Raw genomic sequence first — 18,193 nt, 5'->3', positions numbered from 1 at the left:
CTTCTTTTGTGTTGCCTTTTTGTATAATTTAAAAATAATTCACTTAACATATTCACATGTAGTTAACTAAACAGGGCTGTTAGTTACGAGATAATCTTCTTTCACGTCTACAAATGAAACCACCTCAACGCACATTTTAACTTGGCAGTCATTGTTAAGTATGTCCTCGGTGTGTGTTGGCATCACGATTCCCACGCAGTCCGTTGTAAATGCCCGACTGCAGCTCAGCAAGGGGCTTGGAAGTGAGCACCTATTGTCACGCGACCTTATTATTTTCTTCTGTAAGAGAATTGTCCCAAGGGAACACTGTCTCTACACCACTATATCTCATAGTTTTATGCATAGTATGCACATCTACTGTAGGTCTGCAGAAGTCTAGTTAAAAAAAATGTGTGTGAATATATACTTAACCCTTGTGTTGCCTTAGGGTCATTTTGACCCGAATCAATATTACACCCTCCCCCCGCTTTAGGATTAATTTGACCCCATTCAATGTTTAATGTCGGTGTTCTTTCGGTAGTCAACAAACAAACATAAAGTGCCTCACACTTAAACTTGGAAAACAATATTAATTCTAATAATTTTCTGGAGGTTTTAATTGCTGGCGTCAAATTGAACCCAAAGGGTAAAATATGTTAGTAAATATAAAGGTAACAGGAGGGTGAAACATTGAATCGGGTCAAAATGACCCAAAGGCGGGGGGAGGGTTAAATATTTAATCGGGTCAAAATGACCCTAAGGCAACACAAGGGTTAAAATAGCCTAAGTAAAATTACAGAATGGTCCCGAAACTATACATAACACTGGATTATAACTTGATTATAATCCATCACTAAAGGTGGGGCTAATTTGTTATGTTTATTATGCACTGCCAGGCAGCATAATTTATAGTTATAAATCATTTTTTAGGTGATTGGGATTTTGTCTGAATAATCTCAATCTGCAAAGCGACATAAATGTCATAAAAACAACAATTTAACAAATGTAGAATAGATGTAAGTAGCATCAAATTGTACTTAAAGACGGTACTTCAGTAAATGGACTTGTTGACGTTCACTTTGTTTGAGACCTTGTTCAAATATTTATTCTTTAGTGGCCTGTAGGGGTGGTTCCAAAGAACTTGCCACACTCACCAGTTTCCGCGTGGACCTGGAGTCATGAGCGGTATGCCTTTTATAAATTAATCTTCATAATTATGTTGACATTTTTGCTGTACGACTTTTAGGTTAATACCATTCAAAACTTTTGCATAGCCCAACGATATCCCCATTAGTTTGAATTGGCTGTTGCATAACGGCACTGGACTTCTCAAACTGCAAACGACTTGACTCCATCGGCCACCTTGCTGCGGTGATATTTCATTGTGAGTTTAATATTTACACATCCAGCAGTAACAGGAGCAACATTATCATTTCATTTGAGTCGTGTTTGTGATGAATGCATGTCCCATATTCACTATCCTTTAGCTCGGGTTTTGGTCTCGATGAAATCTTGAGGGAGATTTCTGTCCCTTTAGCTTCTAAATGCTCTAAATGTTCAGCAACTGGTCTCAAACTCTGTGTGTCTGCTGGTCGGTGCTGAGCAGGGACAGTTCTCCTGGTTTCCTAGATATCTCTCACTGAAAGCAGCCCTGGATTTAGCGTTTTAGCAAAATCTCGACTTTGTTTTCTAACAATACTTTATTTTGAACCTTTTTAGTATTTTTGGTGGAGTAGCTGTTGTTTTTCCTGTAACAGATGTTGGATGGCATCAAACAATAACATAATTAAAATTGTCCAAAAAAAAGTCTAAATAAGAAAAATCATAATTATAATATACATATGTATCTATGTGTATTTTAAATTTGTTATTATTTTATTGCCTCATTTCTGACCTTTGTAAATCCCTTTGTAATCAAATATGAGCGTTGTATATTTAATCTTTGTACTTTGAAAACCCTCCTGTCGATCAGTCTTATTTGAGTTGTAAAATTCCAGAGGCAAGAAAACTAGTTTGTTCGTATACAAATGTGTAAAAATAGCAAATGGGTGTGTTATGGAAAAGACTGGAAGCAAAGTTAAAGTGAAAAGCAGAACTGAGAACATGTGAGGCAGAGTATTATACATTAATAACAACTGTCTGCCAGATACTGAGCACAACGAACACAACATCATGCAAACACTCACAATAATGTTAGATTTCATAACATTTTCACTTTTAACGTGTTTATGCTGGTTTCCTGGGACACGTACTGGAGTTCAGAGGCATTGTTAATGTTACTTATCACAAATCTGCTCAAAATAACATATATATATATATATATATATATAATATATAAACAGTGCCTGAAATGGGCCGGTACCTTTGGCTCAACAGTACTGAGTGTCAGTACTTCTGATTATTGTCCCACGAGTTGCTTACTTCTTATTGGTACGATAGCTTAATGCTGAGAAAACAGCTCTGAAAAGGCTTTTGGCATTCGTTAAGTTTGTTTTTTGTAGCATATTATAGTTATAGTTATGTATAATTTGGTTTGTATCGATAGCTCCATAAAAAGTTGTTAGCCCAATATACATGTATGTACAGACTGTGAACATGTTTGTCATATATAGGCCAAGTATATTTCATTAAACACATACAAAAATACATTTAAATTCTGATATATGAAAAACTTATACTTAAGGTCCCTAAATATATATATATATATATATATATATTTATATATATCAAGATACAATGATCATGTCATTCAACTATAAAAATAGGGTACTGGCGCATTTTTTTTAACTGACTTTCATGATGCTCTGACGTTTCCTCACAGCTCTTGGAGTGCCATTAAATTGGGTAAACACTTTTACTTTACTAAATTAACGTGGTTAAAATGGTGACATAAACATGCCAGCACTATCAGAGTGAGCTGAGCCGCTGGACTAAGTTCAATAACTAAACACTAATCAAAACATGCTTATATTTGACATGTTTTCTGGATCAGGGATCCTTTTAACAGTGAGCTATAACAAACACACGACCAGGACCCTAACACCAAAGCAGTGAAGTGGAATTCAGCCATCATTTATTTTATTATTTATTATGCTTTTCAACTGTGACATGTCAAAATGTCCACTGAGAAAAGACCTGTTAAATCAGTTTTCAGAAACAAACCAAATGTCATGAATACACAATAAATACAAACACTTGTTAAATCCATATTGTACTGCAACTGTATCAGCTAAGTTCTTACACTTAACAAGAGGCAGATGGTGTGGGGGGCTTCTGCATGACGACAGTGGCCTCTTTGGATTGCTGAGTAGGAATAAAGAAGTGTCTACTTCCCTGGAATCATTGTGCAACTCTGAGTGAAAGGGTTGGAGCCTTGTGCAACACATGCAGTGGTGCAAGTGAATCTCCGTGAGATCCCAGTGCTAGATCCACCTGAGTCCAGTAGAGGGCGCTGCAGGACTGGACAGTCTGAAACATCTCCTGCAGCACATTTTATTTTCCTTCTGGGGGCAGGCAAAAGTATGCCAGATAAAATGTCAAGGGAACCTTGAAGTGTTTCAGCACGGACTTGACCTAATTAAGCAGTCGGTGGATACAGATACTGCCCTCTGTTATCCAGTGGAGCAGCTCCACAGCAGAGTGGACTCTGACCTACCCAGAAGCCCCATGTGTTTCTCATCAGTGTGTGTACGTAAGAACAGGTCTGTTGCTGACCTCTATGGAAGATGACAGCAGGTCGCGTTCAACGCCTCCAGGGACCGAAGGAACTTGTAAGTACATTTCCATGTCGAAAAAAAGGCAGATTATTAGTTCAGTTTGGTAAACACGATGTTTTCTATTCTTCTAAAGCATGATTATCCGTGTGAAGACCATGCTTTCTTTCCATTATCTCAAGTGATTGCATTATTAAAATACATAATACTGTTTATGTTTCGATGCCTTTCGAGACACGGAAAACATTTTCTGAATTGTGTTTGCACATCATCCCGAGATCAGTGAGGAAGTCCATATTGTCAGTCAGATTCCCCCACAACGTGTGAAAATGGATGTGAAAGTGGAATCAGCTGCTTCAGACATGTGGGGCGCTCTGTGGGTGTGAACTCAAATTATATTGCTGTTAGTTTCTGTCAGGAGACACTTGATTTCCCACCGGCCTTATCTACGACGAAGGGAACTTGTCCTTGACTTGTTTGGATTTACTGATGCTCAGGATTGTTGGGTTTACTGATAATGACTCAGCTGACTAATCAGGAATGTACTGCCTCTGCCAACGAGCAAGGAACACTTGAATCTTTTCATTGTATGCTACTTTACACCTTTTATAAGAGGAAACTATTGTATTCTTTTACTAAAGAACATTCATTTGACATTTAATTTGTTCTGAGTGGCTCGGGCCCACCTCAGGAGGCATTTGGCGGTGGAGGGTTGCCAGCTGATTAAACTGGATCCGTGGGCTATATAAGCTGGTTCCTCCGGATCCACCCCTCCTACAGCTGACATACACTCTGCACCACTTTCTTCTGCACCTTCAACACCTCCACAGCATTCTGTCATGGCTAAAAAAAAAATATTTCCACACCAAATTGCTCATTTGTGGTATGACTGTGTGTGTGTATGACTACTGGACTCTGGACTGTAAAGCGACTTCGGGTGTCTTGAGAAGCGCTATATAAAATAAATGATTATTATTATTATTTAGTTGATCTAAATTACAATTCTTTTAAGATAGTCTGACAGTTTAAAAATAATACTACTGACTTTATGTTCTAGGTATGACACGCAGCAAAAGTGGAACCATTCGTGGAGGCTTCTTCTTCTTCTTCTTCACGCTTTCTTCGCCCTGATCCGGCTGCACCATGGTTCTGCTCGTCCACATGCTGGCCTGTGCCTTTGGCCTGGGCTCCTGGGTGGCAGTGAATGGCGTGTGGGTGGAGCTGCCTCTCATCGTCAACACTCTGCCGGAGGGCTGGGAGCTGCCCTCCTACCTGACAGTCATCATCCAGCTGGCCAACCTGGGACCTCTGCTGGTCACTCTCATGCACAAACTGTACCCGGGTCGTCTTAAAGAGCGTGCGGTCATCTACTGCATCCTCTCCATCGGCGTCCTCTCCTGCATCTTGCTCGCCTTCTTCTGGGACAAGACCACGATAGTGGCCGGGGCATCACGCAGCACCGCCTTCTTCATCATCACCTTCTTCCTCGCACTGGTGGACTGCACCTCCTCCGTTACCTTTCTGCCTTTCATGATGCAGCTCCCGGCAAAATACATCACCACATATTACATTGGGGAGGGGCTAAGTGGATTCATTCCCGGCGTAGTCGCTCTGGCACAAAGTGTCGGCATCGCCAAATGTGTGAACTCGTCTCAGACCGCAGGAAACCACACGGACGGGTCACACACAGAGTATCTTCCTCCCAACTTCTCCACAGAGGTGTTTTTCATCCTCCTTGCAGTCATGATGTGCATAAGCCTGGCTGCTTTTTTTGCACTGAACAGGCTTCCTCGGACATTCGAGTTGTCTACCGAAAAGCTCGTGCCAGACACTGTGGCATCTGTCTTCTCCGGTCTGGAGAACCCCGGAGCGGAGACCGATGGAGAGGGCGGCGTAAAAAGCCAGGGAGAGGTGGCGGCCCAGAGCAAGCCTCTGTTGGCTCGCCCACAACTCTCTGTGTACCAGCTGACCTTCATCTACTGTTTGGTGGTGTGGGTTAACTGTGCCACCAACGGCGTGATGCCCTCGGTGCAGACGTACTCCTGTAAGTCATACGGGAACCTGGCCTATCACCTCTCTGCTTCTCTGGCATCGGTGGCCAACCCGATGGCTTGCACCATTGCAATGTTTTTCCAAAACAGGTAAAGATTCTTGTATGGATTTAGATGTTGAATTCAAGGATATGTTCACAGCAGTCTGCTTTACAACAATAGGCACAGTGAACCAAGTTGTACTTGCAGTTATAGGTCCTCCTGTCCATGCTGGCCTGAAATAAATCCCTTTTCTATGCTTGTTACAGTACAGAATGCGGGCAAAATCCACAGTCATCAAGAAAAATATATTCCAAAGTTGATTTGACGTTAACAGAGAGCCGAATCTGAACTTCTGGGTTCTGTTTCAGAGGAATAGCTCATTCAAAACCCCCATTTGTAACAAAACTCATTACCAAAAGATAGGGCCGATAACTTTTTTAAATGTCAAATCTAACAATTGTTTTATAGCTGCATTTAAGGAACACCATTAATCCAAAGCTCCAGACCTGTACTGGACAGAGAGGACGGGATGCTCTTGAAATGTAGCTAAGGAATTGGGAAAAATACTTAAAAAAGAGAAAGTTGGTGAATTTTATGGATATTGACAGTAAGTCTCCGCGCTAATTTGCTAATTTGTCTTAATGAAAGTAAACTTCAGGAGCACGCTTTATTTTGTCCTAAAGACATTAAAGAAATGCTGAATGAGAGATGGTATTGAGTCAGAGAAGCTAGTACAGACAACTCAAATGAATGTCTGGCACATCGTTTATGTGGGATAATACAAACCAATCAAACTATGCTTTTGTAAGAGAACTTATCTAGTAGATTCTTAGAAATTAGGAAAACTAATAACCCACCTCTGTTGTTTTCAGGTCAGTGGTGTTTCTTGGCGTGCTGACGGCACTGGGGACAGGATTTGGCAGCTATAACATGGCTATGGCGGCTATGAGTCCATGTCCTTTGCTTCAAGGTTCTGTGGCGGGAGAGATCATCATTGTACGTGAGACACGAACATGTTGCGTAAGAGAGTGGCTTTATCAGGGAAATACATACTTCTAGTCAAGTTCAACCATCCTTTACAAAAGACCAGAGTATTGAGAAACTCTACCCACTCTCATAACTGATGACATAAGACATGTTTTCATAAGACACAAATAATGTAAAAAAATGTCCCAGATCATCATTCAGATGAGTTCTTTTGCCCTCACCAGGTGCTCTCGTGGCTCTTCTTCACTGGGACGCTGTCTTATGTCAAAGTAATGGTGGGCGTTATCCTGAGAGACCGGAGCCACAGCGCACTGGTCTGGTGCGGAGCGGCAACACAGGTGGGCTCGCTGGTTGGCTCGGTCACCATGTTCCCGCTGATTAACGTCTACCAGCTGTTTAAGTCAGGGGACTTCTGCAACACCCAATGTCCTTTATGACACGACATCTGAGAGCCACATTCCTGAGGAGGCCGGAGACACTCTCAGTTAGAGGAGTAGTTTGTGTTTTTTGGATTTCTCCCAACGGTTGATGAAAAGATCAGTGGTGGAGGTGAGAGGCCATCAACTTAGCTTAGTATGAAGACGTGGCTTTGTTAAATGTACACAATCTACCTCCAAGCACCTCTACAGATCACTCACCATCATTTTATCAACCGTTATCATTTTTTATTGACCTTGTATGATTCATGCGCAATCAACACGTGAACATGTTGTGAAGTTGTACTCTTAAGTATTTCTTGATGACCAGAGTTGGAGTGTTTAAAAAACCAACTTGTGCTGGTAAGTATTTTTCTTTAACTTGATAGAGACGGGCTAGTTGTTTTGTAGTCTTAATGCTATAACCAGCTGTTGGCTCGAGCTTCATATTAAGAATATGAACATTAGAGTGGAATCTATCGTTTTTCTCGGCAATAAAGCAAATAATCATTACTTTTTTTGTCTGATTCATTGGTTTCATGCCAGTAATGCGTTGCAACAATCATGACCTGTTATCTTATTTGACCACTAGATGGCGCAAGCACACTTCTATGTATTAACACCTGCCAAACCACATTCTGCAGGCACTTGGTGACCACACATCCCTGCCCATGAAATCCATTTATACAGTGCACGTGAAAAAAAAGTTCAAATTTATGTTACACATGTAAGCTACAGATTTCATGCTGACATTCATACACCTATAATACGGGATGTTTTCTGCTTAAATTTAATCATGCATGAACATAATAAAAACAGGTTGTTGTTGCGTTTTATTACTGTGAATAAGACAGAGAGAAAGTGAAAACATGGACAGCTACATGTAGTATTATACTACCAGCAATCAGTGGGAACTATACTGATATGGGAATATAATACACAGGGAGTGGACAATATAACACCTGCAGTAAAGACATTGTGAAGCTTTCATAATTTATTGATTTATTTTATTTTGATACTTTATTTTGTGTATCTTTATGTGTACCGAGTGGTGGAAAGAACAAAGTAGATTTACTCAAGAACTATACTTCAGTACAATTGAGGCATTTCCATTTTATACAACTTTCCATTTCTACTCCTCAACATTTCAGAGTCTATATTGTACTTTTTACTGTTCTACATTTATGTGATAGATATAGTTACATATAGTTATTAAAAAAAAAATCAAAACAGGTATTTCTAAACAAAATATAAATGAAAAACTTAACTTCGACCTGCTTATGTTTTTGCATCAGCTTTAAAAGCAATCTATTTCTAAATCAGTCACAGGTTGCAATTTTTGACGAACGTGTACTTTTACATTTAATAATGTTAGCTCAAACAAAATACTCTGATTTTGAATGCAGCACTTGTAATGGAGTATATTTGACATTGTGGTATTGATACTCTGACTTATGTGAAGGAGCATAATACATCTCCTGCCCTGTTTGTAGCAAGCATTTAGTCACCACCTCTGAAAACACCATTATATAGTCCAGTAGTTTCATTTCTAATCAAAGTGGCCATTATAAGCTTCACAAAGGCCATGCTAATGTTATAGTCCACTTATTGTAATTCATTGCTCAAGTGATGCATTTATAAGTCTTGAATTACCGCCGTTCAAATACAGACTGAAATGCTTTCCCTATTAAACCACCAACAGATTAATAAATCACCAACTGGTCATGGAAATGGTGATAACATCCAAAAATAAGGGAAAGATAAACAGCCGAGAGAGACCAGACAGATCCTATAATATGTCTGGTCCACCAAGGCCCCATCATCCCAATCAAAGATGCTTCTGCACATCCTCTAAGGAGGACGGAGGGATGCTGGTCATCCATGGGAACCAGAGAGTGGTTTCCCATCAGCAGCTGCTCCTCCTCCCTGGCCCCTTGCCCTTCAGAAGGAGAGCGAGAGGTTCCCCGGCCGAGAGGAGGAGGGCTCTAATTACTGATGCTCAGCGGGGGCTGATGGCTGTTGCTCCTGCCGCTGGTCACTTGGGAGCTTCCCTGACCCCAACACTGAGTAAAAACAAAAAGATAAGGAAGGGAAAATGGGGCCACAATTAGCCCAATGTAGCCTCTAGGGCCCAGGATCAGTGGAGGAGAAGCACAGATGGGACTTTCTCACTTGGATTTGTTGAATCCACATCGCAGCGTGTGTAAGCTGCGCAGAATCACTGCAGTCGGTTGTTGATGTATATTTGAAGAATGCCTTTGAATGAAAGCAAACAATACCTTATTATTTTTGTCTTGAAATATATATAAAAAAGGGTGATTATGGTCATTCAACTCAGAGTATGTACCTAAAGAATTTATGTTAACGCCATTGTTAACATGCCATTGAATGCTTATATATAATCAAAAGGGTTTAGTCTCAGCTACATTAGCTAAATTCCTTGATTGGCTCAGTGCCTTTGTGTTGAGAGAAAACAAAGCGGCAAAGAAAAGTGTATCATTTTCCTGCGTGTGTCAGATGGTCCCATCGCTCCTCCAGCTGGTCAGGAGGGGCTGAGGCCACCTGGATGCTGTGGCCCGGTCCTGTGAGATCCTGCAGTCTCCTCTGCCATGTGAAGAAGACTCCGCTTACGACGCCACAGAGAGGTCCATCTGCTCAGGACGACACCTCCCAAAGAGCCCCCCCCCACCCATCACCGCTGCTCCCCCGCAGCTCCCCTCCCTCCCTCTCTCCAGACAGCCACTGCGCCTCTCAGCTAAATGAGCAGCGTGTCAAATGGAAGGAGGACTTACCCTTCCTTTAACTGGAGGAGAGAATACATTCACAGTGCCACGACGCAATGAACGAAGGAACCCACCTGCACTCCTGCTGCATCGACAGATATATGTCACCCGTGTCTGACTTTGCACGGTCTTCTCCAAGGTTCACCAAGTAGCACGTTAACAATTGACCACACAAAGGTACCGCGTGTGTTTTTGTTTCTTTACAAAGACCACAAAACAATGCTGTGGAAATTTGCTCGGGTGAACCCGCAAGCCGACAGATTTTGGCAGCTGATGTTCAGGTGAACAGTTTGCGGGTGAACCAACTGCTTAACAGCTCAGACAGAATCTCCCCCATGAATCACACACACACACACACACTCACACACTTTCACACTCACACACTCACACTCATACACTCACACCCCATCTAATAAATGTCGTCCATTTATTTGAAATTGGATGTGACAGCCCTATGTCATTTCACTATAGTGTCTCGGAGCAGACAGCGATGCACATGGGCCCACTCCTCGTTTTCTATCAGCAGGTATTGATGTTGCTTTAATGAAGTGCCTAGCACTCCACCCTAGGAAGAGACAAGTCTGTCAGCATATGTAAATGCTTCCTGCCTGTCATTGTTGCGGAGGGTTCAGCATGGGTCAGCATAGATTCCCCCTCTGGGAACCCTTTGTTCCAGGGCCCGACTGTGCCACATGAGGGGACCAATTACAGAGCTGTACAGCAGGACGGGGGTGCTAACTTGTTACCCCGCAGTAGTGAGCTAATTATTACCTCCACACTGTCTGTAGCATCCAGCTCGTGCATCATGGATGGGTAACAAAAGCTTGCTTGTCTGCATGCATAACGCTTCTAAATAAATGGTTCACTTTTCCACTATATGATAAGACATCTCACTTCGGTGAATTGCTTAATATTAAAAGGCAGATTGGGAAAAGGTCATCCTAATTTTCAGACCATAAATAGCTACTGAACTACTTAAATCCCAGCGGCGCTCCTTTGCATTGTCAATGCAAAGGCAATTTACCGGCTACAGACTGCCAACCACATAACCTTGATGTGGTGTCAAGAAATGATTTATGAAAATGCATCGTGCTCTGCCGGTCCCGAGCGAGACCTGGCTGGACCTGGAGTGTTGACACAAAGCCCATATGGCCGAGCAAACACGCACTCTCTGAATTATCATTCATATCATAACATCTCAATGGGCTTTTGTTCCCAGCTTCTGATGAGTTATTGGCAGTCTGTTTCTCATCAAGGAGTGCAAGAGATGTGCCAGGTTTTCAGGCGAGAAACAAAATGTTTCAGCTGGTGAACAAAAACGCTGCTTTATATCCTGCCAGTGAGATGAAATGTACGCATCTGATAACATGGAACAGCGAGCAGGTCGACCGAAATGTGTAAACCCTCCTGAGCAGCAGGTGCATTAGCAGGAGTGTTTTAGAGGGTAAAGTAAAGGGTATACTTTAGGACAAAATACCAAACACACCTCTTGATGCATATAGACACCCTTCCTTTCTTGCTATTAGCCCCCTCCCCTTACATGCAGCCCATTCATCTCCTTTCCCCCACCCCCAGTGACCAGTTGCCCAGCTGCTAGGGGCTACCAGTCCCCCCTCGTGTGTGGGGCCAGTCAAGTGGAAAATGGCTGCTACCGAGAGAGCCCACTTTAGAGAGCCATCATCCTTTGAAGGGGCATGATGGCCTTTGACAGCCACAGTGTTAACACGGGGCCCACACGAACACAGCACCGCTATTATCGTGTTTACTAAAGCAAGAGGAGAGGAGAGGGGATCAAGGGGAGACCCTTTTGGTTGATGTTTGAGTCCAGGGGTAGCGGGGTGCTCGTCTGAGCCACACCACGGTGGCATTGTGGGGAAACATGACATGGGATCACTCACAGCCAGGTGGAGATTGTGTTTCAACACGTCAGTGGAGCTTTTAGTGAACAGGTGGTGATATGATTGGTTTGTCTCAGTACGGTGTGATTACTTTTCAACACCTGTTTCAGTCACAGATATATCGCAGGGAAGAACTCCTGCACTTCTAATGAAAACCAGGGCTCTCCAAACACTTCTTACGATCGGCAAAGGTCTCATTTTCTCACAAACATGTACACATTTCTTGTTGCTTTCACACAGCAGCCAGAGGTATTAAATCGTTTTGTGTATGCGAAGGCAGATATATGTGTTTGGATATTAGTATATTACCTTCTAAGTTGCTGTTAAGTCACCCGGGTGTAACTTAGTATGCAGGCGTAAAAAACTAAACAAAATAATGATCACAAAACCAGAAAAGAAAAGTATCTTGTTCACGGAATAAATAGCGAAAGGGCATTAAAACCATAAAGAGTTATCTGCGATGGGACAAACCCACTGGACATCTATTCAGACAGCGAGCTGATGGAGTGGTTTTGCTTTGGCAGGCGAGCCCTGCTTGAGTGAATTGAAGAGCTCTCTCCTCAATTAAGCCTGCGTTGGACAGGAAGGCAGTGCTGTTCCCCGCCCTGCAGGTGCTGATTGCGTTCAGATTTTATGCAAATAGAACCTTTCAAAAAAACGGGGAGATATGATAGATGTATATCGGACAACAGCCAGCATGCCAGGTTATTAGAAGAGTGTCCTTGGCCCAAGTAGGACTTCTATGCAGCTGCACAGTGTTACATGCACCCCCCTGCTGGCGGTGGTGTGTACATTCCTTTAACTCACGTTTACCGGTGTTTCCTCTCAGGTGCAGGTGTTTGGGGTTTAACTGAAAGAAGGCAATAAATAGGGAACAGGAAGTTCAGCTCAATCTCTTTTTCCTTCCAGCGTCTGGCCTCAGCAGCAGCAGTGTTGTGCTTCAGCATGCTTCAGAGCTGTGTTTCTTTTTGGAAATTCCTTGAGTTATTTGATGAGCCAAGCGGTTCAAAACAGTCAGGTGCATTGACGGTACATCTGCAAGCTCCTCCGGACTCTAAATGTATTTGTATGTCAATTGAAAGGGTTTCCTTTATATTTCAGTAAAAATCGGCTGCAACTGAGACGGGTCCATTGTCGACCTTGTTCCAAGACCCGTATTCTCAGAAAGATGTGCATTTTATCAGCAATTTCAGGCAGAGATCTTCTCCTTGGAAAAAAGTGGATTCCCACCGAAGCGATGGTTTTTACCAACTCCTGAGGGACTTAAATATCCACTATGTTGACCAGCTAGTGGCTTACTTTGCCTGTCAGCTGTTTGGCACTAATATTACATTACATTTCATATAGCTGACGCTTTTATCCAAAGCTACGGGGAGCAATTGAGCTCAAGGACACGTCGACTAGTGAACCGCCGATCCTCTGATGGAAAGACAGACCTGCTAACCAGTAACCACTGACCCATAGTCAGCCCTAACATTAAGTGTACAGTGAGATGTTAGAGCTTTTTCAATAAAAACAGCAAAATAACGCCATGAGAGTGATGATTGTGAACAAAAATGTAAACGGTAAAAAAAAAATCGCTAAAACTCAATGAGCTTTAAACTGAGTGAAAACAGATTATAAATCTCTGTAAAGCTGAGGGAAGTTGCAGATTCAGGTGATAATTCTCTGCACTTTCATCACTGCAAGTGACCAATTTCACCTTGACATTTGAAACATTATCAGAAAAATAGAGGGGAACGATAAAGGGAAATGCCATTACGGTGGTCAAATGCTTCTACTTTCGACAAGTTGAATATTATAAGTGACTGCGGACATTTTACAGGACAAATTAAGAATATAAATTGCTGCTCTCAGTGTTTTGAGAACTGAAGCACGATTCGGAAAAAGATTAATATGCTCATTAGCTGATGCAGTGTGCTCTCATCCACCTTTTGACCTGATGCAATGTGGGCAGCCCAGTTTATGGTTGCAGGTTGGATCAGCAGCAGATAAAAGCTGACACCGTTTCATCCGGCCTTCCTCTCGCTGGCTTGACTCCAACACCGGCTGACTTGCTGATCTACGGCTGTAACTCGACCAAGCCGCTCTCACAGCTCCGGCACATGTTGCTGGAGGACACACGTGGAGCAACAGTGATTTTAACTGCAACAAATGGTCGAGGTATGTCATTATCCAGATTTTTGGTCTCGGGATCATTACCTGCCACAGATGCCACTGTTGTTTTGTGTCTCCATTTGTCCTGAGGCGGGTCTAGCCCACGATACTTGAAAAGAGCAGGAGGTGCCTTTGTGTAGACGCACACCTGATCTTAGCAATCAATTGGCAGCTTTCACACCCTCACACAAGTCTCCCAGGCTCTGCCTCAAGGCCGTCCATCTGTTGCTGCCAGGCTGTGGGTGAACGTGCCCGCGAACAGGCCGGCCTCTATCTGAGCGCACGTGTGTGTTGGGAGCGGGAGGCTGCAGAAGAAATGTGATTTGTGGTCTTGCGCCTGTTGATGCCGCTGCCCCCAGAGGTGTAGCTCGCGCCTTCTCTCTGTAGTCATGAAACCCATATTTAAAGTGGAAAGAGGTGCTAAAAAAAAACGTGGCAAGATGCTCGGTGTGTAATTAGCACAAACGGAGGTAGCATTAGAGAGCTGGGGGGTGTGTAGCTATACATTGAGGAAATGAACATATTGCACCCTTTATCTTCCCGATAAACAGATGTAAAGATATGCATGAAATGAAGAAACCTGAGGTAAAAGGAACACATGGATGCAGTCTTTCCAAATAATACGATAACAGATTTGTATATCCTGCTGAGTATGCATTATACTGCTGATCATGAACACCTTATCTTCTCTTAGAGCATTAAAGGGCTTTTGAATGTGGCGTTGAAGCGTTAAATACTTTCTGTCTTGCCTTTCTTCTGTTTTCAGTAAAATACAATGAGACTTCTCTCATTGTATCACTTCAGAGATGTTTTCTCGTACGCTCATCTTGTCTGTTACCCATTGTCTTTTTTTAATCTTCTGTATACATTTAAAAAAAGGTAAGGTATTTTATTGATGGCTGCTTTAAACATCTGTACCCTGTAACACACACAGGCTATATAATAGCGTTACCACAAATTGTACTAATGCACTAAACTATTTTTTAAATATTTGGGGTTGGGTGTTGCATTTCAAAGCCAGTATTAGTCATGCTGGAGGGTCTAGCTCATTCATGAAGTGAATCATAACGTTTCAGACCCCAATAATTTCCATACAGTCTAAAAGCATGAAATATATTATATATTATTAAACTGTCGGAAGACATGACGAATAAGCCAAAGACATGAAGGCAAGAGACTAACAACTTGTAATGTTAATTTAAAAAGGTTACAGGAAATGGTCCACACATTTTCTCATGTTCCTTTTTTTTCTTCTCCCCTGAACCTTTTTCTAAGCCTTCATCTTGAGGGTAAAAGGCGAAACTGTTTGGCTTTGACAGACCATAATGTCTGAGCTGTACATTACAGTGAAGAATATCTGCCTGCAGATCTCATGGGAACAGGACTTTTGATACCACTGACCTTGTAAATATTGAATCTTTCTGATGTGCAATATGTAACTTGATTCAGGGTTGTTCTGGTCATAAGAAATTGATACAAGGATAAATGATAATGGAAAAGACATGTGCTCTGTAATGTGTTCTGTACTCTCTCTCTTGAAATTAAAACAACTCTTTTGTGGTGTTCTTCTTCGTTCTTCCTTTTAATTGATATCAAAGGACTCTCCAGTAGTTCTGTATTAACCAGTGTGGGTTCTTAAGCTCTAATGATTGATTTCATTATCTCATACAGATTAGTGTGCCTGCATTGCCATAGCATAGTCGGAGATGAAGAACAGTAATGTGTCATGTTCAAACCGGTGGCCTTCCCCCCTATACACTCTCACTTTAACAGGATTTAGTTCATTATGGGCATTCGGTGCTGTGGAGAATGTCATATGCTAAGTTAACCTCTGCATGCCTCACTGGCTCGCTGCCAGGTATAAGAGGACATGGACATAGACACACACTCTGTTTAATGACGACAACTGGCAAAGTTCCCAACCTTTGAAAACAACTCCAGCCGCTTTTTGGATGTATCCGATCGTGGGAGTGCACTCAATAAATCTGCGAGGGTCCGATTCAGACTCCCACACATCGCCGTTCAGTGTCCTTGAAAGCAGCTAATGCCATATCAGTTCAGGAAACACATGATCTGTCCGCTCTGCCACAAGTCAATGAGTCACTGAGAGCACTTGTAACTGTGCGGATAGCGGGTGATGTCCATTTCACAAATATATTGGGTAAAAATACTCTCAGATCATATCGGACTGATGCTCTGACGACGTCTTTTCAATGGACAGCCCACTGTGAGGACAGCCAACAATCCCATTGAGAAATTAGCAGGGTCCCATGTGCTTTCCTCTCCTTGAATGAATAATTCAGCTGTCAGGGTGAATGCGGGGCAAGGAGACCTTGTCAGTGGGCAACTGACTCAGCACTCTGCGGCCTGAGGGTGACACTCTAGACCTGAGCATCGCATCCTGTTCCCTCCAGAACAGGTAGCGGTGCTACAGTACGCCGCCTCCTGTTGGTGGCCATATGATCGCCCAAGTGCAGAGGAAAAGGAGCTCAGTATGGATCTACTCATCGTAGGGCTCCCATTAAAGATCTGCAGAGCAAGATAGTTTGTTGGTTGTCGAAGCACTTTTTAGCCACGCGAGCAGTTTGGCTCTATGGCAGTCGATGTCCGTCCACCACTCTGATCCTCACTGAAAGGTCTCAGATATCTAATGGATTGGAAACGGATTTCGTACAGACGTACATCATCCTACTGCAGGATCAATTCTAGAAAACAATTTTATATTGTAAACTTCTGCACATCCTCTTGGTTTCAAACACTGTCCTGCGTTTGATGTTAAAAACAGAAATATTCTACATATTGTCTTAAAATATATATTTTTCACATTTTTCATTCTATTTCAGATTCTTGTCTTTTGCACTTGCTTGTGATTTCTATCCTCTCTTACGATGTTTCCTGGAATGCACCAACACATCAAGGCAATTTCTTAAATCCTTCTTGGCAATACATCTAATTTTGAATTGTCAAATAAATTTGTTTATGACCTGCAAACAAGACTGTTTTAAAAAGAACGACCAAAACAACAGAGTAATGTTTAATGGGACAAAGACCTTGATTCTTATAGTACAGCAAAGTCTGCAGAAGCAGAGTGGTGAAAGGATGGATCAACAATTGTGCTTTAAAAGCCCAATAATGTCGAAAGTTAGATAGATTTTTTTATTTTACAGATAAATACAGAGCCATATACTTAATATACATTCTCATACTGAATGTATATGAGAAATGCACACAGCCCATATTCAGCCACTTCCTTTTAAACAAGCCCTCAGGACTCCCAGGGCTTACAGGGACCGGCACTAAAGTGTTTCAGAGAGGTACATTCGGACAGATAGTAAACATAAAGTGTTTTTAATTAGTAAAGCATGTAAAAATATTTTAGTAGAAACCACAAATCCAAGTATGAACCTGAACATGAGCGTGACGTGTCTCTGTTAACACCTGTTTCAAGTTTACAACCAATAGCAAATGGCGGTTTCCTTTGATCATAACTACGGTCGTTTTCTGACATTGACTAAGTGTTTTTTTATTGTAAGCATTACAGCAAAGGTTTAGCCTTATTAAAGTAGTAATGTCAAGACAGACCACAATGTGTCCCTATACCCAATCACAACATGTTAGAGCCTAAACCTAATCAAACTTTGACAATAGCATTATCAGATTACAAAACACGGGAAATTACTGAAATTCAGAGGCGCCTCGTGCCAGATTCATTCCGGCGATGAAAAACTAAGCTTCACACATGCAGACAACAGCAAATAAAACTAATACCATAATAATGGTCAAGATATACTATTTTCCACACACCTCTTTATGTGTCAAACTCGTCTTTCCTGCCATTTATTACCCTCTTTTCTTACATAAATCTTAATTCCAAAGGATACTTTTGTCCTTTCTTTCTTTTTATTAGATGCACCATGCCTGTGGCATTCCTGCATTCCTAGCCAGTGGAGGAAGGAGGCATTTCAAAAGATGATTCCACATCCAGGGCTCTCCAGCCTCCTGGGCCCAGTGTATTTACCTCCTGTGGTTCACATATCTGTTTTACTCTAGAAACAACCTGTGATCTCAGAACAAAGAGTTGTTGTCAAATTAATGAAGAAACGGGTCATTACAAACACAGAAATTGAAACTGTGAAGTCTTCTTCCACCTTGGTATTGATCGGGTGTGTAAGGATGAGGTAAAGGATGATTTCTTCAGCCTTTGCTCATGAGCTTATGACACTGGGT

At 42.1% G+C, this 18,193-nt stretch overlaps 1 protein-coding gene across 4 annotated transcripts; it reads left to right on the top strand.

Moving 5' to 3' along the window:
* The first annotated feature begins 90 nt into the window (after window positions 1–90).
* Window positions 91–7,641, top strand: slc52a3 (solute carrier family 52 member 3). Of its 4 annotated transcripts, none has more exons than XM_056422337.1 (5): window positions 91–1,363; window positions 3,681–3,749; window positions 4,750–5,833; window positions 6,598–6,721; window positions 6,937–7,641. In XM_056422337.1, the coding sequence occupies exons 3-5, from the start codon at window positions 4,836–4,838 to the stop codon at window positions 7,147–7,149; spliced, it is 1,335 nt and encodes a 444-aa protein (XP_056278312.1). In that variant the 5' UTR covers window positions 91–1,363; window positions 3,681–3,749; window positions 4,750–4,835; the 3' UTR covers window positions 7,150–7,641. The 4 variants fall into 4 exon arrangements, with proteins under 4 accessions (XP_056278312.1, XP_056278310.1, XP_056278311.1 ...); XM_056422335.1 differs by having other exon boundaries at window positions 3,662–3,749; XM_056422336.1 differs by having other exon boundaries at window positions 3,642–3,749.
* Window positions 7,642–18,193: the final 10,552 nt, after the last annotated feature.

The sequence above is a fragment of the Pseudoliparis swirei genome, chromosome 9, assembly GCF_029220125.1.
Source record: "Pseudoliparis swirei isolate HS2019 ecotype Mariana Trench chromosome 9, NWPU_hadal_v1, whole genome shotgun sequence".
Taxonomy (NCBI): Eukaryota; Metazoa; Chordata; class Actinopteri; order Perciformes; family Liparidae; genus Pseudoliparis; species Pseudoliparis swirei.
Note: the sequence above shows the minus strand (reverse complement) of the source record. Positions and strands in the feature narration are given on the sequence as shown.

Coding starts and splice junctions, on each gene's coding strand:
- slc52a3 (XM_056422337.1), top strand. CDS start 4,836: ATGGTTCTGCTCGTCCACATGCTGGCCTGTGCCTTTGGCCTGGGCTCC. Junction 5,834..6,597: donor GCAATGTTTTTCCAAAACAG/GTAAAGATTCTT, acceptor TGTTGTTTTCAG/GTCAGTGGTGTTTCTTGGCG. Junction 6,722..6,936: donor TGGCGGGAGAGATCATCATT/GTACGTGAGACA, acceptor TGCCCTCACCAG/GTGCTCTCGTGGCTCTTCTT.